At 41.5% G+C, this 24,263-nt stretch overlaps 1 protein-coding gene across 3 annotated transcripts in view; it reads left to right on the forward strand.

Annotated features, from left to right (window-relative positions):
• The window catches only part of LOC137278557 (calmodulin-like), a 63,185-nt gene that overhangs the window by 11,882 nt on the left and 27,040 nt on the right, over window positions 1–24,263 (forward strand). Inside the window, exon 1 of one of the 3 annotated variants that reach the window (XM_067810997.1) lies at window positions 21,344–22,525. The exons of the other annotated variants lie outside the window; for them this stretch is intronic. Coding sequence (XP_067667098.1) covers window positions 22,283–22,525 — 243 coding nt within the window. The 5' untranslated portion in view covers window positions 21,344–22,282. Of the gene's footprint in view, window positions 1–21,343; window positions 22,526–24,263 lie in introns of those variants that run through there. 3 annotated transcript variants of the gene reach the window in all.

A 24,263-nucleotide genomic window follows, 5' to 3' on the forward strand; every position in this document is an offset into this window, starting at 1 on the left:
CAGGTTTTGAGTATCATTGAAAAATATTGGAAAATTGAACAAATTTACATATAGTCATGTTGAAACATTTCACCAATTGTGTGTTCAAATAATCCACGACACACGATGACATGGAGAATGATTTCCAGAATCATTCTGTATGTTTAAAATCATGTCACATGAATCTGCACGCATTGAAGTCACCCTTCTTGAAATACAAATTTGGAATTTATTCTGATATTAAAATGGATATTTCACTGAAATTATAGAATCGTTCAACCCTGAGTGTTGATCCTCTCAAGTCAACGTGTAGCTAAGGATAAAAAGTCCTTTCGTGTAAAATAACATGTTTGTGTCATAGGTTCATGATTGGTAAACGAAACAAAATGTCAGATGACACGATAGCATATGCACTGCATTTGGCAAAAGGTGGCATATGTTTGTTTCATTATGAATATCATTATTATTTATGATATAAATCTGAAATCACTGAGTTGCTATTTATGCAGCTTTGAGTGCTCATTTTTCGTGAGTGGAATAATGTTATGTTTTGATACAACGTCATATTGAAAGAGTTTTATATTTGAATTAATCTAGTAATTATCCCGAAGCTGCTTCGGTCCATATTTTTCTAAACTAATATTCCATGTTACGAAACACAATATCAGTTTTATTTACAATTGAGTAAGGTATATAGAGCAGAGTCAGTTTTGATAAATTGTTACATGTGTGAAATTCTTAAACCTATCAGAACTATGTATATACGTCTTGCAGGGGTTTTCCATGAAATAACTATTTGTTCCTTTCACTGGGTTCTCCATAGAGGGCTACGAGTGTCTGTTGATAACTGCATGTCATGTGATGACGTCACTTCCGCATCCTGTCTGATCACAGACGAATTCCCTACTCATGCTCGTATAATAGGCAGCTCCCGACTGTAACATACATATGCAAATTTGTAGTAAGAGTTGTCTATTTACCATATCGCTGTTGAGTAGACAGCGTCTAGACGGGCGACTGGCTATTAACATTTTCCGAGCAAGTGACATGTTTTTCATTATTTTCTAGAAATTTGACAGTTAGCGCCGGATAAGTGACAAGGCGGTATTTGCATAGTCATTACATACGTCAGACATCAGTCAAATAAACAGCAATACATCTCTGAAGATTACCTATTAGTTTATCAATATACAGGTGAGGACTCGTTAAGCTGTGAGTGGAACAACGTCTCTTTTTGAGACCCGTCTTTGAAAAGGTGCCAGTATTGATCTGTGTTAATTCTGTTGCTCTGAATGAAGACAATGATGACACAGCAGGTACGATCTTCAATTATTCAACGCCATGCGACATTACATAGACTCGAGATGTACTAATGTCTTGTGACCAGCCTTTACAACATGAGGTTGCCATGAGAGATGAACCGAAGGACCATAAACATGGTTTTGTCAATATGGTGCTTTACGCTGTCCCATGCTGTTACCTTGGCACAAGTCTTCATGCCGGTTTACGACTCTTACAATTGATATCATAGATTTTTACACTGACACCTTCTCTTTCCATAATATATGTGCACGCGGAGCACCCGCAGAGCATTTTCGAGAACACTTGGAGTCAGCACGGATGAGTGTGAGGTGGGGGAAGGGAAGGAAAGACAGGGGTTTGGGGACCTTTTTTATTGAGAGGGATGACTAAACACCACAATGAACATTATGTTTTATTCCCTGGATATGTTTTGACTCTAGTGTCTTCAGACATTTTGTCAGTCGTGTCTTCGAATCAAACTTACCTACCATTTATTATCAGAGCCTCAAGTTGCATCGCTGTCATATTGGCAGACTCCTCAGCGTCATCCAGAATATCTAGATGGCAATAAACAATCCCATCCACCTAACATCTGCATTTACATGTCGTGGAACTACCCTATACTGGCATTTATTTATTGTCCTGTACAACGTCAACATGAGGGACGCCTCTGGAAGATAAACCATATTCCACGCTCAATGCTTTGTTCAACATCATAGCGTTCGTGGCACAAACACAAGCGTCTATGTATGCTTTCCATGACCATTCTGGTATCATTGTTCTTTGTTTATGTTATAGCCAGGCTAATACAAAAATATAGTTGTCAGCATAGCCGTGTGTACATCTTGCACCAGTCTCAGTCATCCCCCTTGTGAATTTAACCTAATATGACAAGCGATTTGTTTATTGCCAGAGCATGGATAGTGTGTTGGGCGAACCAAAATAGGAATCGCTATTTTCCGGAAAGGAATATTAAAACCGCGTAACCTTTGGAAGTGCTGATTGGTGGAATGTGATAAGAGAACTTAGGGGCAGCGCACAACCAGAACTATGTCGGCTAGTCGTGGTCTCCAAGGAAATGGATAAACTTCCTAATAGATGTTGCTATGACAACGAATGTCAACATCTTGACTACAGAGTATTATTTGTGACAATATCTTTTTTCGTTAATTCCTGTTGGTCGAACTCTCGTGTGCTTGGTTGGCGGGCAGATAAAGGTGTGTGCATGGCGTTATTGCAATATGCCTGCCATCGCTAGGCACCGACGGTCTAGGCAACATCGTCCTGAAGAATACGATATCGCTCAGTCCGGACTCACTGTCAGTGGTATAATAAGGGATAAAACCAAAACACTATGCTGATAATACGCCTACTAGTCTCCATTGTGGGCGCCTTATTGCGAGGCATGTTGTGTGAGGGTTCAAAGTGAAACAGTGAACCTTTGTCCATGGTTAACGCTTGCAAACGCGACGATTATCAACAGTGACATTACTTAGTAATATGCTGTGATTACACTTACTTACTTTTCCACCCATGAACATCCGAATCAGATTGATCTACAACAAATCGTGATTGTCTTAAGATGCTACCCAATCGGGTGTTTAGACTTCCTGACATGTACATTGTTGAGTGCGGCGTAAAACTAAACTCACTCATCCCTGACATGGGTTATGCATGTCATCTTATCCCATCTACCCCACTGATATATGCTCATGATGTCAAACACAGGATTGTCTGTGATTCTGTTATTTTGAAAAAAATGTACGTCGTCAAAAAGTGGAAATATTGCTGAGCATGATGTTAAACAACAAACAAGCTGATTAACGAAATGTCAGCAATATTCCAACTACCTAGGTTTTCTGTTGTGGGCAATCACGATGGACCAGACACACCATCTGAATTAATTAGCAGAGACCCCGGCCGTCGTGGTAAGGTGACACAGTGAAAGAAGTAATCGAGTCTAACTTCCCCATCTATTTTGCCACCTCCTATCACTAGAATCGGTTACTTGGGACCAATTCAACCCCAGGCGCCTCAAGAGAGTCAACGCGCGGGGCAATTTAACAGTCGCTGATCTGATGATTCACTGAAGACGACAAAAGAAGATGGCTGTCAAGGAGGATACACGGAGCATATATTACCGACGCTAATGGTCACAGTGCTGGATCGTCTCCAGATCAGAATTTTTCCTTATACACATACTTGACTGCGCGCGGGCGCTGGTCACTGTGACCAACTGCCTTGTCAGTGACCAGAGACAATTCATCATTTTCCACGCCAAAGTGTCATGCCACAAGAACAGTTGCCAGCTGCTTAACCTGTATCTCATCCCAGGCATAGGGCATAAGGAGTGTAGTGTTGCTAACCCCTGCTAGTGTTGACGGTGTGCTGTTACACGCGTCGTGAGAGACCCCGTCTGTTGGAGCAGGTGGTGTGGCGGACGACATGTCCACAGGGGGACCATTCATTGGTTAAGTCAGCACAACTCAAACACCAATCCCTGGGTGTTCCAGGAATGTGCTGAGAGAGAATGGTATTCCTTCCAGTTCCGACCTCTACAATATGCCACGGACACAATATTGTTTCGCATTATATGCCATTTTTGACCAATTTATCATTCTCTCGACGGCAGTTTAATCCCCTGGAGAACGTTCACCATAAACACTGCGACGTGTCTACATCATCATCATGATGAATTATTCACGACATATCTTGATTGACTGATTATGTGAGGATGAGTTGACATCTCGTCTATAAGTATATTAGCAGCATGCGCTTACAGTGAGCATTATTGTTTTCGCAGTATAGAGTACTATTCCTGTAGCACTGGCACTTCAACACGACTAATCATTGATTTTCGTCTGAATACAGGCTTAGGACAGTTTCCAACAGAAAATATGTTTCTTATCTTTGTACCTGCCAGTTAGAATGATGATTGCAAGGTGTTCCAGTGTACTGAGAGTAATGCGGTTTGAGGAGGTGGTGCAGTGCAGAAGGGAGAGTAAAGTATATAGAAAGGTTGCATTGTGTAAATTGTGTTTGCATTTTCTGCACTGGTGTTGTGTACAGTGGGGGCATTGTAGAGAAAATGTGGTGTATAGAGGATGCAGTTTAGAGAGAATGCGGTTTTTAGAGGGTGGGGTGTATACAGGTTGCAGTGTATAGATGGTGCGGTGCCCACAGGATGCGGTGTAGGGAGAATTCGGGGTATAGAGGGTTCGGAGTATAGAGGGTACACTACACGTATATTACACTTTGACAGATATCCCTTTCAACACTAATGGCAGTGATCATTTCGCCAATGAGGATGATCTAACATTTAACAGAACAGTCATTTCTAATTTAGAGACATGTTGTGTATTGATGGCTGTTATATTTGTTCCCTGGATGCCAAAATACAATCTGCTCTGCTCTCCGACGTCCTGTACACCTGCGTGCCAGGTAGCCTTTTGCACCTGGTTCTGTCTGCCTTGTCCTCCGTATATATATCATGTACATCCAATACATCAGTGTTGTTTGTCGCGCATCAGTTCACAATGTTGGCAGTGAGAGTTCGTATTTCATCGCTTACAGTAAAGGATTTTTATCTCTAGCTCTCTGTTTCGACATGGAGTTGTACGTCTATCACTGCCAGAGTCCGATTAAACATGGTGTTGTCCTGCTAATCGTGGCAGTGTCGGATTTGACATGGTGATGTCCTGCTAATACTGACAGTGTCCGATTTGACGTGTTGACATCCTGCTAATACTTACAGTGTCTGCTTTGACATGGTGATGCACTGCTATTAGAGGCAGTATGGTAATACTGGCAGTGTCGGATTTGACATGGTGATGTCCTGCTAATACTGACAGTGTCTGATTTGACGTGATATCCTGCTAATACTTACAGTGTCTGCTTTGACATGGCGATGTACTGCTAATAGAGGCAGTATGGTAATACTGGCAGCGTCGGATTTGCCATGGTGATGTCCTGCTAATTTTGGCAGTGTCTGATTTCACATTACACCATCATAATGTAATAATTCTAGCCGTATGACTGTGTTCCACGTGTATACGAGCACGAAAGCGCGTTCATGGCCACGTTTACGTAAACACACTGATTTTGTCCTTATTCAACTGACTGGTTTTTTAGCCCAAGATATTTTCCAACGCGGCACTGAAAGAAAAATGCGCATATCTTATTGCTGTTGGTTTCCATATCTGCCCCAGTTTCTAGCCAATCAATACAAACCCTCGTCTTTGTGATCTCGACGTCCCAGTCAGCCTCAGGTAGGACGTTAGATGTATGTATTATTAACAGTTGTGTTCCTGCCCCAACGCTCAAAGCACACAAGCTAGAATTATGTGACACATACAAAAATGATAACGGAATGTGACTCGAGTGAAAAATCGATACTGTCACCTCGTCGATACGAGCCGAGCCTGAAGCCCCGACACATATGTCAGTGGCAGTCCCAGCCGGGAAGATTTTACTAACGCTTCGGATATTTCCATCATTCCCATATGTGGGTGGATTGTCGGACGAAGCGGCAAATGAACAATATTCGTCGTATCATGTTCTGCTCTGAGGTGAAATTGGTACATATAAAATATATGTCACGTTAACAATGACATTTGAAACCTATAAACGTGTAAACCGAAAACCGATGTATATTATCTCTTCATCATTTATATTAAGAACCATTTTGCCAGTGTCGTGACGACTTGTTATTTGGAACTCTCGGGTTATCAGCACTCAAAGGCGAAAACACATGTAATTAAAACATAATTTCATGGAGATTTCGTTAGTTGTGAAAAAGAAAAAAGAACGCATTTTGTTAGATATACTGTCGGAAGGAGGATATTCTGATCCCTTCCTGCTGTTCCATTTTTTTGTCAAAGACGGGTACCAACAAGTGTTATGTTCACACAGCCCAACCGCTTAGGAATATTGGACCAATGATTTTACCACAAGAGTACCCAAGCTGAATATCATGATGACATGCTTGTTCTAAGAGACGAGACGAGTCGCTGACCTGGTCATTATATTCAAATTGTGTGGGCCATTGCCCATGATGTTAACCATTGGAATTTATGATCCTGGGTGAAATATTTACAGACCGTTGTCATATACCTGGAAATACGACTCAGTGCTACGTCAAAAAATAAACCAAATCAATCCACGTACCGGCATCGGAGTGGATTTAGAAATGGTAAAATAATTAACATTAACATGTCTAAAAAGCTGTAATCTCCTAACATCTGCAGCTCCATGGGTATAAGGTGCTGTTTCCACGAGGGAGAGAAGCGGTATAGCTAGGAACAATCTGTAAGTGACACCATCGTCGGTGTCACTGCTCTCTGTTCTGGAGAGAGACGCGGTCTCAACGACCGCACAGCCTTCAATGTGTGACATCAACACGCGGCTTAAACGGTCGAGAGGAACTACTGCACGTACACAGAAGCACTTGTCACGGCCAGTCTGCAGCAGCTTGACCAGTCCCCGTTACAGTGGTCATTGATTCCCTGTAGCCATGTGATGTCGTTCCGAGCTGTTACCACCACAAGCTAAGGTAGGGTTGTCATTAGTTCATTTGCAAATCAACTCACGTCGCCAATCTCAGTCACGTCGCCACTCTCAGTCACGTCGCTGTATAACGAGGATGAGACGAACAGTGGAACGGGAGGAATACCTTGAACACTATGTCTTTGTACTATCTCGTACAGCTCCCTTCGGTAATGCGAATGTCTAATTGATAATTGCATATGCTGTATCTCTGGAGATATACATCCTCGTTACTAATTTGGGGCAGGCTCATTAAGAAAGCCTGTCACCGTAAGTGAGTGAGTTACAGGCATGAGCCACACAGTAGTCGTATTTCTCCAGCTTATTGTGTCTCTCTCTCTATCTCTCTCTGCGTGGAGCTACATCTTTCTTCAGTCCTCTTCATCCGAATCTTTCCAACTTTCTGTCACGTTGCCTTTCCACGCTTCTCTGTTTTTCAATGTCATATGCACATAGAATGTTGCAATTAAGAAATAGTCCAAGCGGTCTCGACAGAATTTCTGCAAAAAAATGTAACCAAATGCTAAATACCGACATGTCGCCGCTGTTGAAATAATATTCTACAAGTCCAACTTTCGTTTCGTCATATTCATGCAAGAAAAAAACGTGTAAGTCCCGTTAGAAACAAATCGGTTCAGTCCAAATATGTCGATGTTGCATTTTGCAATCGGCCTTGTTTTGTTCATCAGTAAAACTGTTTCCAGGAATAGCGGTGGTTTAGAGTTTCAAATACCGTCTTTGAGAAGCTGAAGGCTCATAATATGCGCGACAACCTTGATGTCTAATTCATGATACCTACTTGCCGGGCTTGTTTTCCTCAGGGATAGGGAGAGGCACGAGGGGGTGTCTCCACGACATATTTGGAATTTCTTACTTTATACACTGACTGCTAAACGCACAATTAAATCTACTAACAACTAACGCACGAGTATGAAATCTTTCTGTCTGGATACATGCACAGTTATGAAAGACTCTGTCTTGACACATGCATTGATATGTATCTCTTTCTGGCTAGATACATGCTATGCAACTGTGTCCCAGGCTAGATACATTATTAAACATATATTCAGAAACACTGGACAGATATTAACAATTTCTGGATAGGTGCATATTCAACTATGTAGCGTCCCTGGCTAGATACATATGCAAATATGCAGTGGAATTGGCTAGATACATATGTGACTATCTAGTGTCCATGGGTAGATTATTATGCAGCTATGCATGTAAATAATAGATTATGTGCAGTTATGCAGTGTCCCTTACTAGATAATATGCAATTATGCAGTGTCCCTGGCTAGATAACATGCAATGTAGTGTCCCTGACTAGATAATATGCAGTTATGCAGTGTCTGATGCCAGATACATAATACATATGTTATGTCCCTGGGTAGGTACATATGCAACTATACATATTTCATTTTTTTAGATGCATGTGTCACTATGCAGTGTTCCTTGCTTGAAGCAGGTGTCCCTGGAAAGATATCTCATCAATGGTGAGATAAGGCACCCGTTCTCCTAGACTGGATGAAACATACAAGTTGTGCATGGCTAGATAAAGCTTGGTAACCTGAAATGTCCCCTGGCAACCTGACATTGTCCCGAGGTGTCAAGTACTATTTGTGACCCATCCCACCCGCCCTGGATCTTCCCTCACCTTCTACCTGCTACCCTACAGTCGCAGTTGCACGTGGGTAACGGGGTGCTACAGCGGTTGTATCTCGACAAAATCAATGTTTGCCGATATCTGGATCCATGATACTATATTTGTTTGAAATATTAATGTTCATTTCTCCGATAATTCATTAATAGGTCCCGCATCACCGCCGCACGTCCCTCTGTAACTGATCAGCCTCAGTTGCATCTGCACCAAGCAGGTCCAGCCTCAACGTTGCCACTTTCTCATTATCATTATTTACTGCATGAATAATTGTTTGATATTTGAATTAAATCATAAAGCTCATGCTTGAAGCATGTAATTATACCTGGAGGGAAGTCTGTAAATCAGGGTCACACGACGCGACTGTGACGTGGCGCTGGTGTTGCGGGGTGATTACGTCCATATCATCAGCGTCTTTTCCGTTGTATGAGTTTTGCATATTTTAACCCTTTAAGTATTATTTATTTGAATAATTTCGTAGACCTAGAAAATGGTATTGTATGTGGATCGTGACGTTCTACCACGAGACATATATGACAATATTTCTGATATAGAGTAGATTTTTGTAGAGTAGATTTCGCCTATGTTTAGATGATGTTTAACTCCATGACAACATAATCCAAATAAGAACTTTCGCCAGTATGGTCTCACAGTAATACTACATTCTCATCTCCCAACAGTGATACATACTTTCGCTCCCAACTATCATCCCTCCCAAGTCGAGATGCTACCAATACGCCAGACGGTCCGCTCTGTGAACGCTTAGCTTCCGTTCTCCCGTTCCACTCGCATCGCGGACCCTTTCGATCCCACCGCTCTTCCGCCGCTCGCTCGACGCTCTGATCCCTTTCTCCCGTTCAGCTCGCCTCGCTCGTCCGTAAATCAGTTTCCATCCTCCCCGCTCTGATAGCACTCTCCACCACAGATTACCCGAAACATTCACTTTCATAATGTAATATAAGCATATGACGTCCCTGTGGAAGTTTCAACTTTCGTTTTATATAATATCAGCAGTTGTTCTTGTACGCCCATTTTCCCAGCAACAACTAGAAAAATACACAATTTACGCAAAACAGGCAGTTCTAGCGACTTGTTCCGGTAATCACTACAGCTGGTGTATCTTCTGTAGATACTCTTACAAAAGAGTGCACGATGGAGTGCATGGTGGAGGTGCGTTCTTACTTAACGTCCAAGCCAAAATTGGAACCAAACTGGACGTCATCACCGCTTTACCATTCATAATTTGCTAAACTTAGAACGCTCCAGACATGAGCATATGTTTTGCTTGAACATCAGTCAATGTTTGTCAGTGAAAGCGTGCACTACCTATGCGGCACCAGAGACACTGGGAACGTCAATTGACTAGTGACATTAGATCTGGCTCGAAACTCTTGTCGAGCTTGTACGATTCACTGCCTTTCTATAGCTGATTGCGGAACAGGTGCCGAAATGGTGACGCTTGACACCGTGCAGGTCAAATGAATGACCACAGATGTATAAATCTCAAACATGGCTGATGAAAGAAATCGAGCTCAAACGGCGAATCCAGTTGCGCAAAACCTTCACCAGACAAGTTGAATATCAGATGATAAGAATTAGTGTACATACAGCTCATCTCCATGCTCGACGGCAACATCTGGTTTGTCCCTTAAACGGTGTCCTACCAACAACAGACATCAATGATGTCAACAGGAGCGAACTTGGATTAATCGTCACTGTCTCTGTGTCATGTCTCCAGCTGATTCTTATTCACTTTGCATTTTTATGGGCGCGGTCGCGTCTGTGATGTCGAAATGACCGTCAAGAATAGACTTCATGGCAGATTAGACGCCCAATCATCTATGCTGGGTTGGCATCCCTGCGCCTGAGCCTACCTTTGTCCATATCAGGGACGGATCACTGGATGGTACCATCTGGACAACTCACTGTCACCCAATAATGTTTCTTCTGCAAGGTGTTTGGCCCGACGTTAGACTTGTCAGGCATATAACAGGGACAGGTGTCCCAGCAATTAGACTATACCTTAACCGGACATGCCTGGCACCTATCTGTGTGAGCCGCCATAGCCCTCCGACCACATTCGCTGAAATGGGACAAGCATCTCCAAATCGCCAAAGGTTCCCAGGGGAATCGTATCGTTTTCATTCGATATCAGTCAAAAGATGTAATAGTCTTGAAATTCCCTTCTTCTATATATCTCCTATCGTCCTTCAAGGTGGTTCTGGAAAACACACAAATTTTCAGGCTTCGCTCTATTTTTGTCGGTTCCATATTATCTTACAGCTCCGTTATGATACAGAAGAGTTGAACAACCCGTACATCCTGATGATAAAAGGAACGATGAGTGTTCATAACTATAAATATAAAGGGTGTCAAACAAACACGCAAGGCGATGATGCCCATGAATCCTAATACAAGGCAACCGTTTGTAGACGGCTCTCCTACGAGACGAGATCTGTTATATTGCTGGAATACTGCTGACGAGGTCTGTTATATAGCTGGACTATTGCTGAGTGCAGCGTTTGACAGCAAACAAACAAGACGACGAAGTACAGACAACCTATGTCCAAGTTTATGTTGGGAAGCAACATTCTAGTACGAAAATGCTCACAAAACAGTAGCCGTTGGCAACCCAACTGACGCTGTGCGTCGCTTGCCTCTATTCATTGCTGAATATTCACCCAACTCTCGTACACGTTGTGTAGCTGTAATTTGGTACATAGCTGGGATCCAGAAAAATGTTGCATTCTTTTGGGGCTTTTTGTTTGTAATACAAACCCACAGAATCACAAAGATGTCACGTGTTAATATCTTCAAAATGAAACATTACCATATGGTGAACTCACATGAACTAATATGGAATAATTATTTACAGATGACCACTTCTTTCTCCAGTGTTTTTAGCCGTATCTCCATATGATACAGCGACATAACGATTCTGTGCAACATGTGTGTGTTATCGGGTTGATTTTTTTTGTTAAAAGTAGTCGTTATGAAATAGATTCATGTTTCTAATGTGATGACACACGATTTTATGATGGATGGGTTTTTCTGGGTTTTTTTCCACCTATCAAAGTCCTCGTCTTGAACGTCATTTTCCTGCTGGTACCAGTGTTTACCCGGCAGATTTCCAAGTAACGACCGAAAATGAGTGAATGTCCTATCAAATGCCAGTGTTAGATCTTAACCCGTGTGAAAGCATGGCCTGTCAAATAAATTTGTGCAGTCCCATAGCAAGTATTGATTAATTTAATGTCGTTACGGGAGTACGATGATCAAGCGTCAGTAGTTGTAGGGAAAATGTCACCATCTCAACCTGTTGCAGAGAGCGAAGCTGCGGTTTTGGAGGCCTCAGGCCTCGTGCTGCTTAATATGACGTCAAGAAGATACACGGCTTTGTCATCGCCGCTTCAGAGGAGAGGCCAACACCGTATTACGACAGCAGCTACGCCGAAACATCCGATGGACAGCAGTGTTATTGGGCTCGCTCCCTGCTATGTCTTGGACCTAAAGCCGTTCCGTGATCATCGCTCTATCATACCGCTGATGAGGAGAGCTATCGGACATTTCAGTGTAATTGTTACCTAGTCTGTTTGGTTTGGTAGATCGCGTTAAATGAACAGTATGTTGTGTTGACTCGGAATATCTTTACTATAGCGAAAAACCCGATATATCTACCTTCAACAAAAAAATAATTATTAAAAATAAAATAGCATAATAGCTATAAACTGGTGATGTTAGATTTTCACATTGAGCTGAGTTAATGAACGGAGTGCAGAACAGATAGCATCATCTTTGTAATATGTAGGACCTGATTTGGTATCCTTTTGTTTTCACAACATCCACTGACGTCCCGGTGATGTGTGAAAGTAGCAAATTGTTTGGTATTTCCAATTAAGCTGGTGTAATACAACACCGTTGTCAATCTTGATATTTAAATATTCATCGGGGCCATTCACAATTTCTTGCTTTGTCGTGCACAGTTTCAACCCGTGGACAGGCCTGGCTGTAATACCCGAATTAGCTACGAGGCTGGAAACTCGGCTTGATTATAGTCTATTCCCAGGCTTCTGTGTTACAGTCCTTCATTTCGATTCTCTTTCTCATTTCTACTCTCACTGTGCGGGTGCGAAACTAATTATTGGGAACCTTTAATCTGGCAAAAGATAATTGGATAAAAAGTCTCAAACTTGGGTTCGCATTCTGGCCAAGTGTTTCTACGGCCTGTTTTGCAAGTAACCAAAGTTCGTGTTGAAATATTAAAGCGAACAGCTAAATTTAACTGCGTTGTGATAACTTTTTTCAGCAATCACGTTTTTTCCCTTTGAAGGCGTGGAAATTCCTCTAACGCGTGATTCATGCTTGTTTTGTCGTCTTAAGCCGGAGTAATGTCCACCTGAACTTCCAAAAGGCAGTAAGAGTATGACTCAGTAGAAGCACCTTACTTTAGCAATATTTCAACAGAGTTGACGATGTGTTGACACGGGGATGAAGCTTATAGATACTGACAGTAGAAACTATTGACCAGGAACCTATTTCAGTCAAGCACTTAGAAAAATCTATGTTCGACCATGATCAAAATTCAAGTAGCTTTGTTATTTGAAAATGCATTCCCAACAAAACGTGATTGCAATAATAAAGCTATTATGCAGGGGGATGCTTGAAAACATGTCGATATAGATACAGCTATGCTGGTTTAGGACTGTCGTCTCTGGTAGAGCAGCTGTTACTGCATTTATTATACATAGTACTTTGGCTAGTGCTAGTATAACGCACAACAGCTTTCTTCAGCCCAGACTGTTAATTGTTCGGATCATGTGAATGATATTTTTCAGAGGACACGCCGACATGGCTTCTAAATAGTTTTTGTGAATAATATTTCACTGTCCGAGAATCTGAAACGTTGTGTAGTTATGTTATTTGTTCACTCGGTCAGTTCCACTTGACCCTGTAGACTGTCGGTGAAGATTCGTTTTGAGCAACCCATGCTTTTCTTGAGAGACGATTATGCCGGCCGTAAGAGGCTGACTGGGACGGATGGTCAGGCTCGCTGTCGTGGTTCATAAATGTCATCGTTATCCCAATTGCGTAGATCGATGCCCATCATGTCATTGGATTATCTGCCCGAGACTCACTTATTCACAGACGGCCATCAGGTAGCTGGTATTTTGTGAGGACTGTCTGAAGAAACATTGTCAGAAATGTTAAGACGAGGGACACCGGTAATGATCTTCGCACATTTCATCACTATAAAGGATCGAACCCGGTTCTCTCTCGTGTCCAGACAACCCTTCAACCAGGTTGTCCAGCGTCCGTTGCCCCTTGATGTGTGCAAGAGCCTGGCCATTGTGTAAATGCAGGGTTGACACTTGACACTAGCCCACAAGTCGGTGTATAATGTTAAAGGTATCCCGATGGTTAAGGGAGTTTCAAGTTCTATGGGTGTCCCAATGTGTTCGGGTTTTTCAGACTAGTAAATCTTCCAGTTGGTCAGAGGTGTTAGTGGACACTCGGTAAATGTCACTTGAGGACAGTTATTGAGATGGACGGTCTGTCATGTGGACGTCAAGAGGACAGTTCACATCACGCGCGCTAGTTTACGGTCCTCGCCGTGCCAAGGTTTCTTCTCATCCGTACGTGTAACCAAATGTAATAAAACGATCAGCCATTCCAATGTTTCAAGGAGTTGTAACTTTGTGCATATTTAAAAGGCACTATTGCATCCTCTTTGATTACAGCAAGTATTTCACTGACGTCCTGTGTCTCAGGGTAGGGTAAGAATGTGCAAGACAATGAGATAAACAGTTCCTTTGTTAAGTGTTCCTGGCTGTGACTTCACAGTCAAATTGTGTATTGTGTAAATCGATGTGTATCATTACACTCCCAATCAGTATGCTTCTACCTGATATATATTCACACTTAGACGGCTGTTATATTTTCATGTATGTTGATAAGTCCAATATAAGTTGCACGTGTTCAGATTTGTAGTTTTTAATCATTCTTAACATGAAGATATTTACTACTTATCCATGCAATACTACTACTACCATGCAACTAATACTTCTTAACCCAAATCGTTACACACTTCGGATAAAACATGTGTTGTTATTATGTACACAGCTCGGTTTGCAGCAAAGTTAGCAAAACTAGTCAGCTACGGTTACAACCAAGTCAAAGGGACTATTAATTTTACATAACCGATCATTCATTAATTAATACCGTTCCACTATAGTATGCCTCATGTAGACAGGACCAACATGTAGGTCATATATACGTCTTTTCGTTTTAAACGTAATTTTCTGTTTGTTCAAAACATGTGACCTGAAAATGTTTATTAAACTGTTTGCGTTTCAGTCATCATGTAATAAGTACTGTGAACGTCACCATGGTGCCCAGTAAGTAAACGGTTTTGTTATGTGTACTACATTACGTCAAAAGCGTCGTCAACAGCATGGGTGTGCGCACAGTTTAATTTACAGGCCGTTCACAACAACATAGATAAGAATGAGCGTAAGTCTCTTAGTTCATGCTGAAAAATTAAACATTTCTGTTGGGACTTTAATCCTGCATCTAAATTATACTATGTAAATACTGAATATACACAAGCCATGTTATTCCATGTGTTGTTCACAGAAAGCTATACTGGTCACTAGAGTCGATTATGTTTAGTGTTATCGTTCCCGGGCACCGTGGGGACATTTATCGTAACATGAGTCACGGGTTTATCTGGTTCAGATTCTATTTTCATTTGCCACTTTCGTATAAAGCTGGAATTGTGCTGACCGCAGTTTATGAAAAGGAACAATCCACACTGTGTGGATACTGATCATATGCTACTAGCTGATCATATGCTACTAGCTGATCATATGCTACTAGCTGATCATATGCTACTAGCTGATCATATGCTACTAGCTGATCATATGCTACTAGCTTGGCACGAGACGAGACTTCATCCGCGTGACGTTGCGCGACTTCAACTACAGAGATACGGTGCTGACAACATCACGCGGCCTGTCCCCACCTCGCGTCAGCAATGTCGTCGGTCTGCCGTTGCTAGTTATATCTCTATATATTCAATTTGTGTGTGTGTCCCCGGGGGTACCATAATCAACTGCTAATTCATTCACGTGTAATAGGCTTGCTTAACACATCTCCAATGTTCTACAGTGTCCTCAGCCCTTTACACCTCTATACAACTGACAATACCATTCGTCGTCCACAAGTGTGTTTGCGGATCATATATGTTATCATCATGAGCTCCAAAGATTCAAAATGGAATAATATCTTTCAGCGGTATTAGTTGCCGGTGCTCCTATACTTACAGGCAAAACAACACATGACTGTGGAGATATGGTTCCTTGTTGGGATTTTGGTTGGGAAAGGAGGCTACGATATTATCGAAGAATTTAGTCTGATTGTTATAATAAATGTGTATCTATCACAAAAGCACGGTTGCAACTTTGTAAATTGCGTTTGTAAATGAAGTATCTATTAGCCCTGTCATCTGACACAGCTGTTTTGCAAATGAAACTGATACAGGCAGCATATCTGTTTTACGTGATTTCACATAGACACCCCTACCTCAAGTTGGGTCGGTCATTTAACGTTTTCTTTATTCTTTGATACGTGACAGTGCGCTGAGAAATAAAATTCAAAGAAAGATGAATTATGTTTATTGCCTTGCGGTTCGCTTTCTGCTGATTTTGTTCTTGTCCTCCTCTACCTTCGGCTTTCATCCTAGCACTGGCAAATGAAGGAACGAAATGAATATGCAGTCGGTAGGTTCATTCGTTCTGACAGACGGAAAGTGACGAATAGTTGCCAATGTCGGTAGGTTCAGAACAAAACGAGCTTTTTCATATTTTCGGGTCGGCTGCCAAGTTACGGTCTGTCAGGTGAAACACAGATGAGTGAGTGACTTTTTTACGCCGCACTCAGCAATATTCCAGCTATATGGCGGCTTTCTGTAAATAATCGAATCTGGACCAGGCAATCCAGTGATCAACAAAATGAGCATCGATCTGCGCAGTTGGGAACCGATGACATGTGTCAACAAAGTCAGCTAGCCTGACCATCCGATCCCGTTAGTCGCCTCTTACGACAAGCATAGTCGCCTATTATAGCAAGCATGGGCTGCTGAAAGCCTATTCTACCCCGGGATCTTCACGGGTCAAACACAGATATGAAATATGTTGCCTAGTGATAGCTCAATGATCCCAGGACTGCATTCATACCCACGTGTGCGAATCGCGCATTCACACACACACACACACACACACACACACACACACACACACACACACACACACACACACACACACACACACATATATATATATATATATATATATATATATATATATATTAGTTGTCGTTGTATATATGTATATACACACGCACACGCACGCGCACACACCGCCCCAGACAATATTGAATGATTTGTCCCTTAGTGAGTGATTTGACATTACGGCAGGCAGACAGGCAGGCAGGCTGATATTGACTGGAAATTGATATCAGACTGTGAAGCATGTTGGCCTTTAACTCTAATCCGCACCGTGTCACTTTGTTGGAAATGACAATAACTGAACTTGCATATTAAATAACTTGTTCCATATGCATCCGTTATCATATTGAACTACACAACGTTAATATCCGATTAGCTGAATCTTGCAGCAGATGCTACTATTATTAGTTGATGGAAACAACAGCCAACTTGCAACATCAGCAATATTCAGCAGGACCGATGGCAATATATAAACCCGTGCAGTTTTAGTACATACAGGTTTTATTATAGTATTCTCGAACATACAAACCCACGTGTTAGCACCTGCTGGTTTCATTGCTGGCGATGTTAGTTAACTGAAGACGAGCTATTGTGTGTGGAAAACTAATATTGTAACTACTGGAAATAGCAAACAATTTCAATGCTGTCCATTCTTATCTCAACCTTATCAATCAGAGCTTTAGTTTCTTTCCTTCATGGGACTCGGCTGCAGCTAGAAGCTATCTCTGAAGTCCCCAAATCTGGTCTAATCTTACTAATGGGGACTTAAGCACAAGCCACGAAAATGTCACTAATGAAAAAGCTGTCCTTAAGTGTTATTTCTTAAAACAATCTGGACCATTAGTCATACTGCCGCAAGCGTATAAAATGCTCAGGATGAAGGCGTTTAGTGTTACATCTGTGTGGCATGGAGATGCTGACAGTAGACATATTTGTATGGAGATGGACCCTCCAGTGAAAGAGGAGGAAGGAGACGCTGAGTACAAGCATTCCCCTAAATAGGGTCCTTTATTGGAAAGGACAGGCCGGTAGTCTTTATCTGCTGTGGCACGTTCATTTTCAAGATGGTACTTATTTTTAAAGAGGGTTTCAATACTGTACTTATGTTTGAGAGAGGGTGTATTTCCTCATTATCGTGTAAATCTGCTGACTGGCATTTCTTGGTAATGGCGTTGTTTACCTGTAGTATGTCACCCGTAGCGTTCCCGAATGTATGAAATTAATGTTAACGAGGAATCAAGAAAAGGCAAGCACAATGAAACTATTGTACTATGCGATGTTATAGACTGTCACGTCCTTGTCCATTTACCAAATGCTTTGCCAGGTATATTGCTTTGACTATGTAAGAGTACCAGATACTCTGTCGCACAACACTACAGTCTCAGGAACATCCAAGACGACAGTGTACAGAATTCTGTGAGTGAGGTCTACAAAATTAGCGCAAACAAAATTTGAGTCACTTTTCATACCGCCTGGAGAATCGAACCAGGTCTTCGAAGCGACGTGCGAACGACAATAAAGCTTCTCCAACATCCATTGTGGTTAAGAACATTCAATTAAGCCATTAAACACATTCACGGGTGGTTAAACACAATCGATGACGTCATTATGCACAATTCGTATCAGGAAGTGCGATATTTGTTTCCTTACTGTTATTGATTACCACTTCTGTGTACAATACATAGCCTCACCACACACTCCATCTCTACCCTCTGTGACGTACTTGTCTATGCACTGGATGAACTGTCAATATGCAAATGAAGATACTCTTATCTGGTGTTAATCTTGATCTTTCTATTTATGTATGCAAGTGTCTCGTTTGTTATTTTTGCAAGCATGAAACCTACGAGCCTGAGTAAGTGAGTTTTGTTTCACGTCAGACTGTATTCCAGCTATATGGTAGCGGTCCATAAATATACGAATCTTGACCAGACAATCCAGTGATCAACAAAATGAGAATTGATCAATAAACCTGGGATAAAATGACATGTGTCAGCCAAGGGCCAGAGCTTCACCACCCGGTCCCGTTAGTCGCTTCAAACGACAAGCATGGGTGACTGAAGATCAATTTTCATCCGGATATTCAGGGAGAAGAGTCTGTAAATACGTAATCACGATTATCCACCTAAACAGATTCTATTAAAGATCTATCTAATTGCATCGGGTGTTAAGGAAACATATGCATATCCTACTCTTCCGGTAGCACCTGTAAATTGTGTTTTCTTTGCCGTGACCCTTCATTTGAAACTGAGTGAGTTACGTTTTACGCCGCTTTTAGCGATATTTAAGCAATATCACGACCTCTGCACACCAGAAATGGCTATCACTTGGGAGGACAAGACGATAGGATAGGTGTTTTATACAATTTGTGGCAGACTGACATCACCCATAACAAAATCCCGATACGACTGTGTGTATATTTCTGATTTAGGTGAATAGTTTAAATGTGCAAATACATGGGCCTAGGGTTTTGTATTATGAACAGTTCTATAGCGACATTGCTTGTAAGTGTAATCCCATGTATGTCACAATATTCCTTTGCTAGCAATTGTTGAACATAATGGAAATTAATTTTCCATCTTGTGATTCTGTTCAAATATATTTGTGACTTTCTCTCATCCCCGAACCTACCAGTGTGTGAAGATACACTAGCGCACTAAACGTGTGTCTAACATCGGCCTACTTCAACAACTCTTTGCCACAAGCCAAGCAACAGGTCCAAATCAAGGCATCGATTTTTTACTAGCGGTATGCAGATCTGTCTTCGCCACCTGGCGGGGAATGTCGTCAATATCCCTGCCTCACTGGAATTGCCCCGCGCACTACGATTAAATGTGATTGCACGATGAATGTCAAAGATGAAGACGCTCCCTTAGCTGGTCAGCTTGATCACGTGATCACAGCAAGGTCATCCACTTTTAGACTGATTGTGATTGAATTCCTCGGAGAATCACCAAGTTGAGATTAGTGATTGAACCCAAGAGAGTAACAGTTTCTATGTCATGGCGGGACAAGGGGTTGGCCATGTTGATACCCCTGACAGTGTCATTAGTCGTCAAAAAGTCTACGTATCCGATTACTGGATCACCATACAAATTTCCTGGCCAGTGTTCACGAATTTATCGAGACGTAATGTCAAGTATATCGTCATCACCGTGTCTTGTTACTATCATGCTGATTCTTCCTTTGTGGTACCTAGAATCCAGCATCGGGTTCAAGTAAAGATATGTGTCACCCAATATATCAGCAAAAATATATATCTTTGTAACACGCGATTGGTAATACAATAGATGTGTCGACAGTGTTGAGGCTAAGTCAGACAGATATGTTTCCGGTTTCCTTCTTAGCAGTTGTGCTGCAGGGGTGTAGAGCTGGTGTGTGGATCTGCTCCCTATGATGGCTTGGATCCAGTCGAAAGCTGATTTGCTTCGAGTATAATCCCTATATTAACTATGCGATACTCGAAATGAACGTGAATGTAAATTCATTCATATGTATGTATTTCAGAACGGAGTCTTTTATTTGTGTCACACACAAGCATGTATGTCAGAACGAAGCCACTTACCAGTTATGCATCAACCTGTATCTTATAACGAAACAATTTGATTGTGTCATGCATCAATCTGTATCTCAGAACAATGCCATTTACTTGTGTCATGCGTCAATCTGTATCCAATAAAGGAGCAATTTACTTGTGTCATACATCAGTCTGTATCTCAGGACGAAGTCATTTACTTGTGTCATACGTTAGTCTGTATCTCAGGACGAAGTTATTTACTTGTGTCATACGTTAGTCACTATCTCAGGACGAAGTCATTTACTTGTGTCATACATCAGTCTGTATCTCAGGACGAAGTCATTTACTTGTGTCATACATCAGTCTGTATCTCAGAACGAAGTCATTTACTTGTGTCATACGTTAGTCTGTATCTCAGAAAGAAGCCATATACCTGTCATACACCAGTCTGTATGTCAGAACGAAGCCTTTTACCTGTCATACGCCGGTATGTATTTTTTGTGATACCCTGGTACTCAGGCGTATTTCATTTGCAGTAGTTGAACGCCTCGTAAACAAAGCCCCCAATAACAGTTTTCTAATTGTTCATTGTGTAAGTATGTATATTAAGCTAGTTAAAATTGCTTGCCGTTTTGCATCGTTATTCTTACAAAAACCTTCCATTTGAATTATATACTATGCATTTATTCACCTGTGTTAAATATCATCGAGGGGCTTCCAGTTGCAGCCAGCTGCCCGACTCGATGCACACTGCGCAATAACATATGTTAATAATGATACCAAATTGAATATATATAGTAGGATGGCAACACATGTGAGGATACTCAAGCAGGCAGTCAAGCGAGGTTACATTAACCATTCCAACACTGAAACAGTTAAGGTTTTAAATCGATGGTTTGTCTGTTCATCCCTTTACTATGGATGAGTCTCTATGCTCTGCTAGTAAACAAAATGATTCTTGTTAGAGTAATTTATCAATCAACATTGTCAATTCAACCGGACAGCTGTGTCGGGTAGGCAACATTGACATATAAATGGTCAACGTATGTGAACACATGCTGTACATGTACCAACACTACCGGTCGCTGTGCAGGAAAACGTTCCCCAAGCTTCATAGTCAGGCAATACGTTGGACTGGCGACAGGATGCCTCACCATTGGTGACATTTAGAATACTGCAGGCATTTAATTTTGTGTGACGTTCATGGATTATGTTCATGGAGCCGGGAGGGACATGGGTCTACGTTACCAGGGAAGGAAAGGTGTGCGCACTGGCAGCTTTGTACATTGAAGACATCCTGTATCGGTAACATGATCATACAGCATTCACATGATAGATGACGAACAGTTACATTCCGCAAATGAATACTCAGTATTTCATCTGATCTGCACGGAGTTGAATTGTCGTTAAATACTGAAAGGTTACAGCCACAGTAACACTTAAATCATAATGATAAACTCGTGCTGTTAATAAATGATGTATGATAATTGATTGTAGAAGGTTTACATCATTCTTGTATTGCTACTACTGACGGATGATGTCGTTTGCGAACCTCCTGTTTGGCGTCTATTACAAGAACCCTACAGAGCACTCCTAACCTGGTCTCCGCCAAGGTTGTCTTGTAAGACCCTGCATCTTCTTCAAGTAGGAGGACCAGAGCTATCACTAGGATAATAGATTTCCCTAATATGGGTTTAAAGCATACACTCACGTGAAGAGTACCGTCAAGTGTGTCAATGGTGATGACTCGGATATTTCTTTGAGACATGCTGAATCAGGTTGAAGCGGATATTCAGGTAACACACTTCTGAAGATTAGTGCAATGATTCGCCAGGTTTTCACTTAAAATAGCTAATCCTTCCATGAAGCTAAATGAACAAATTTAACACTCCTTTGGATGGTAATAAATATTTAATAGGGCTGCATTTGAGGAATCATATGAACACTGAATGTCAAAATGTGCACGTTGCATTTTGTATAACAGTAGTGGTTATGATTCATGAGGAGACAAGAGCTGTATAACGTACATGTGGGCTGTTGTACTCCACTCTACCCTGGAAGCTTGTTCTATGGATGGAAACATTCGCATGTGCCTATGGATATAACTAAACCCGAGCCGTCGCTGACAAATATGGGGAACTCCCACTGCTGCACCGCTATAAAACGGAAGAAAACGCCTCCAATCGAATGTGAATCCCACCCTATGACGAACAAGCATTTAAAACGAGACCGGCCACATTCGGCAAGTATATTGTTCAACCTACCATGTAATGTGAAGCCATTGTGAACGTAAATATGAGATCGAAATATGCATCCATACAGACATGATAAATAATGTATTTCTGTCTTGTGTTTCAAAAGTACTGCCGACCCTACATTTCTTATAGAGTGGTATCTATTTGGCATCCTACCTTAGTCTTAGGGGTTCATGGTTAGCCTAGTGGGTAAAGCCTTTGTTCGTCACGTCAAAGGTCTGGGTTTGATTCCCCCGCGTGGTTTGAATGAATGATGCCCATTTTGTTGACACCCGTGCTTATTGCTGGAGTATTGCTAAATGTGCCATAAAACTACACTCACTCACTAACTGTGATAAGCGAGGGATAAGCTTATAAGATGGATAAGCTTAGTATTTTCCCCACTCTGAAACGCATACCGCAACAACATCTATCAGTTGTAGGTATGTAACAATGATCTAACACAATGTTACATATCGAACGGGGACACCTACATTAGCAATATAGCCTCTTCTTTCTAACTACAAACACTGCATCAATGCATCAATGCATCAAAGGTTAGTGTATGGATGTTTCTCCTTTACTGACTGGACTCTCCACAACGTCGCAGTATATTCTGAATTCTCTATGTAATAGGCTTATGTTACAGGCAAGAAATGGTAGAACGCTTGTATTCCAACTTTATTATTGCATAACTCGAGTCCAAATATAAATGTCCAAATTACCTGCTAAATCGAGCGCTGCAGTTTCATTTTGAAAGTCATGCTGGGTCCCCAACTCGGGGAAATATTACATCGGGTGTGGCCCCTCAAAAATATTGTGAACTTTCCAAATGGGACCCTTTGTGTCCTTAGACTGCATATCCATTCTGGTTTTCTGTAATACAGTAATGCTATACAGCATTATTATCGATTTACCCTCTGTAAACCAAATATTGCATATCGACTTAAACTGGACGTTATAATTATATACCTCATTTCAAAATCGGTTTATTGTAATATTATGTTACAGACTAAGACCTTTGTAATACCTAATTAGACGTCTATCATATTATATTACATACCGAACTGGGTCCTCTAAAGACAAATATAGGTGTCATCATCATTGTCATCGTCGTCGTCATTGTTGTTGTTTTGTCATTGTGGGTGTGATTCATAGCTGTTGTTGACCTTCTCTGTAGCATAAGACATAGCATGGCTTGGTGTGGCTTGTCCTGGAAGTGTCCAGCTTCGTCACCACGTCACCACGTCACCACGTCACCAAGCAGTATACGTTCAAGTCTCCCTCCTCCATAGCCACAGATACCCTAGCTCTCCCTCAGCGTGTCCTCCCGTACTTACTCGATGTGAAGAGCCTTCACGCCTCATACTGTGGGCGTATGTGACCGTGTTCGTTCTAAGACAGGCAGTGTTCGTTCCAAGACAAGGCATTGTTATGAAAGGTCAAATCTCTATACCTACGTTCAATATAATCAACAAACAAAAATCAATTCTCCTTCTAAATTCAACAATGAATTGTTTATGAACACATATACCATGTATATATATGCCATTACAATTAACCTTCACAGTGAAGTGTACCAACACACTGTGTACCTGTCTGTAGATGCGAGAGTCAATGTGCTTGTAATCTTTTACATAATGTCTAAGTCCTATTAATCATATCTCCTTCTACATATTACGCTGGGCTGCGTTCCGTCTGTCGATGTATCCACCGTAACAAGCATCAAAGTAGACCAAAACCAGC

Source organism: Haliotis asinina, chromosome 3, assembly GCF_037392515.1.
Source record: "Haliotis asinina isolate JCU_RB_2024 chromosome 3, JCU_Hal_asi_v2, whole genome shotgun sequence".
In the NCBI taxonomy this organism is placed as follows: Eukaryota; Metazoa; Mollusca; class Gastropoda; order Lepetellida; family Haliotidae; genus Haliotis; species Haliotis asinina.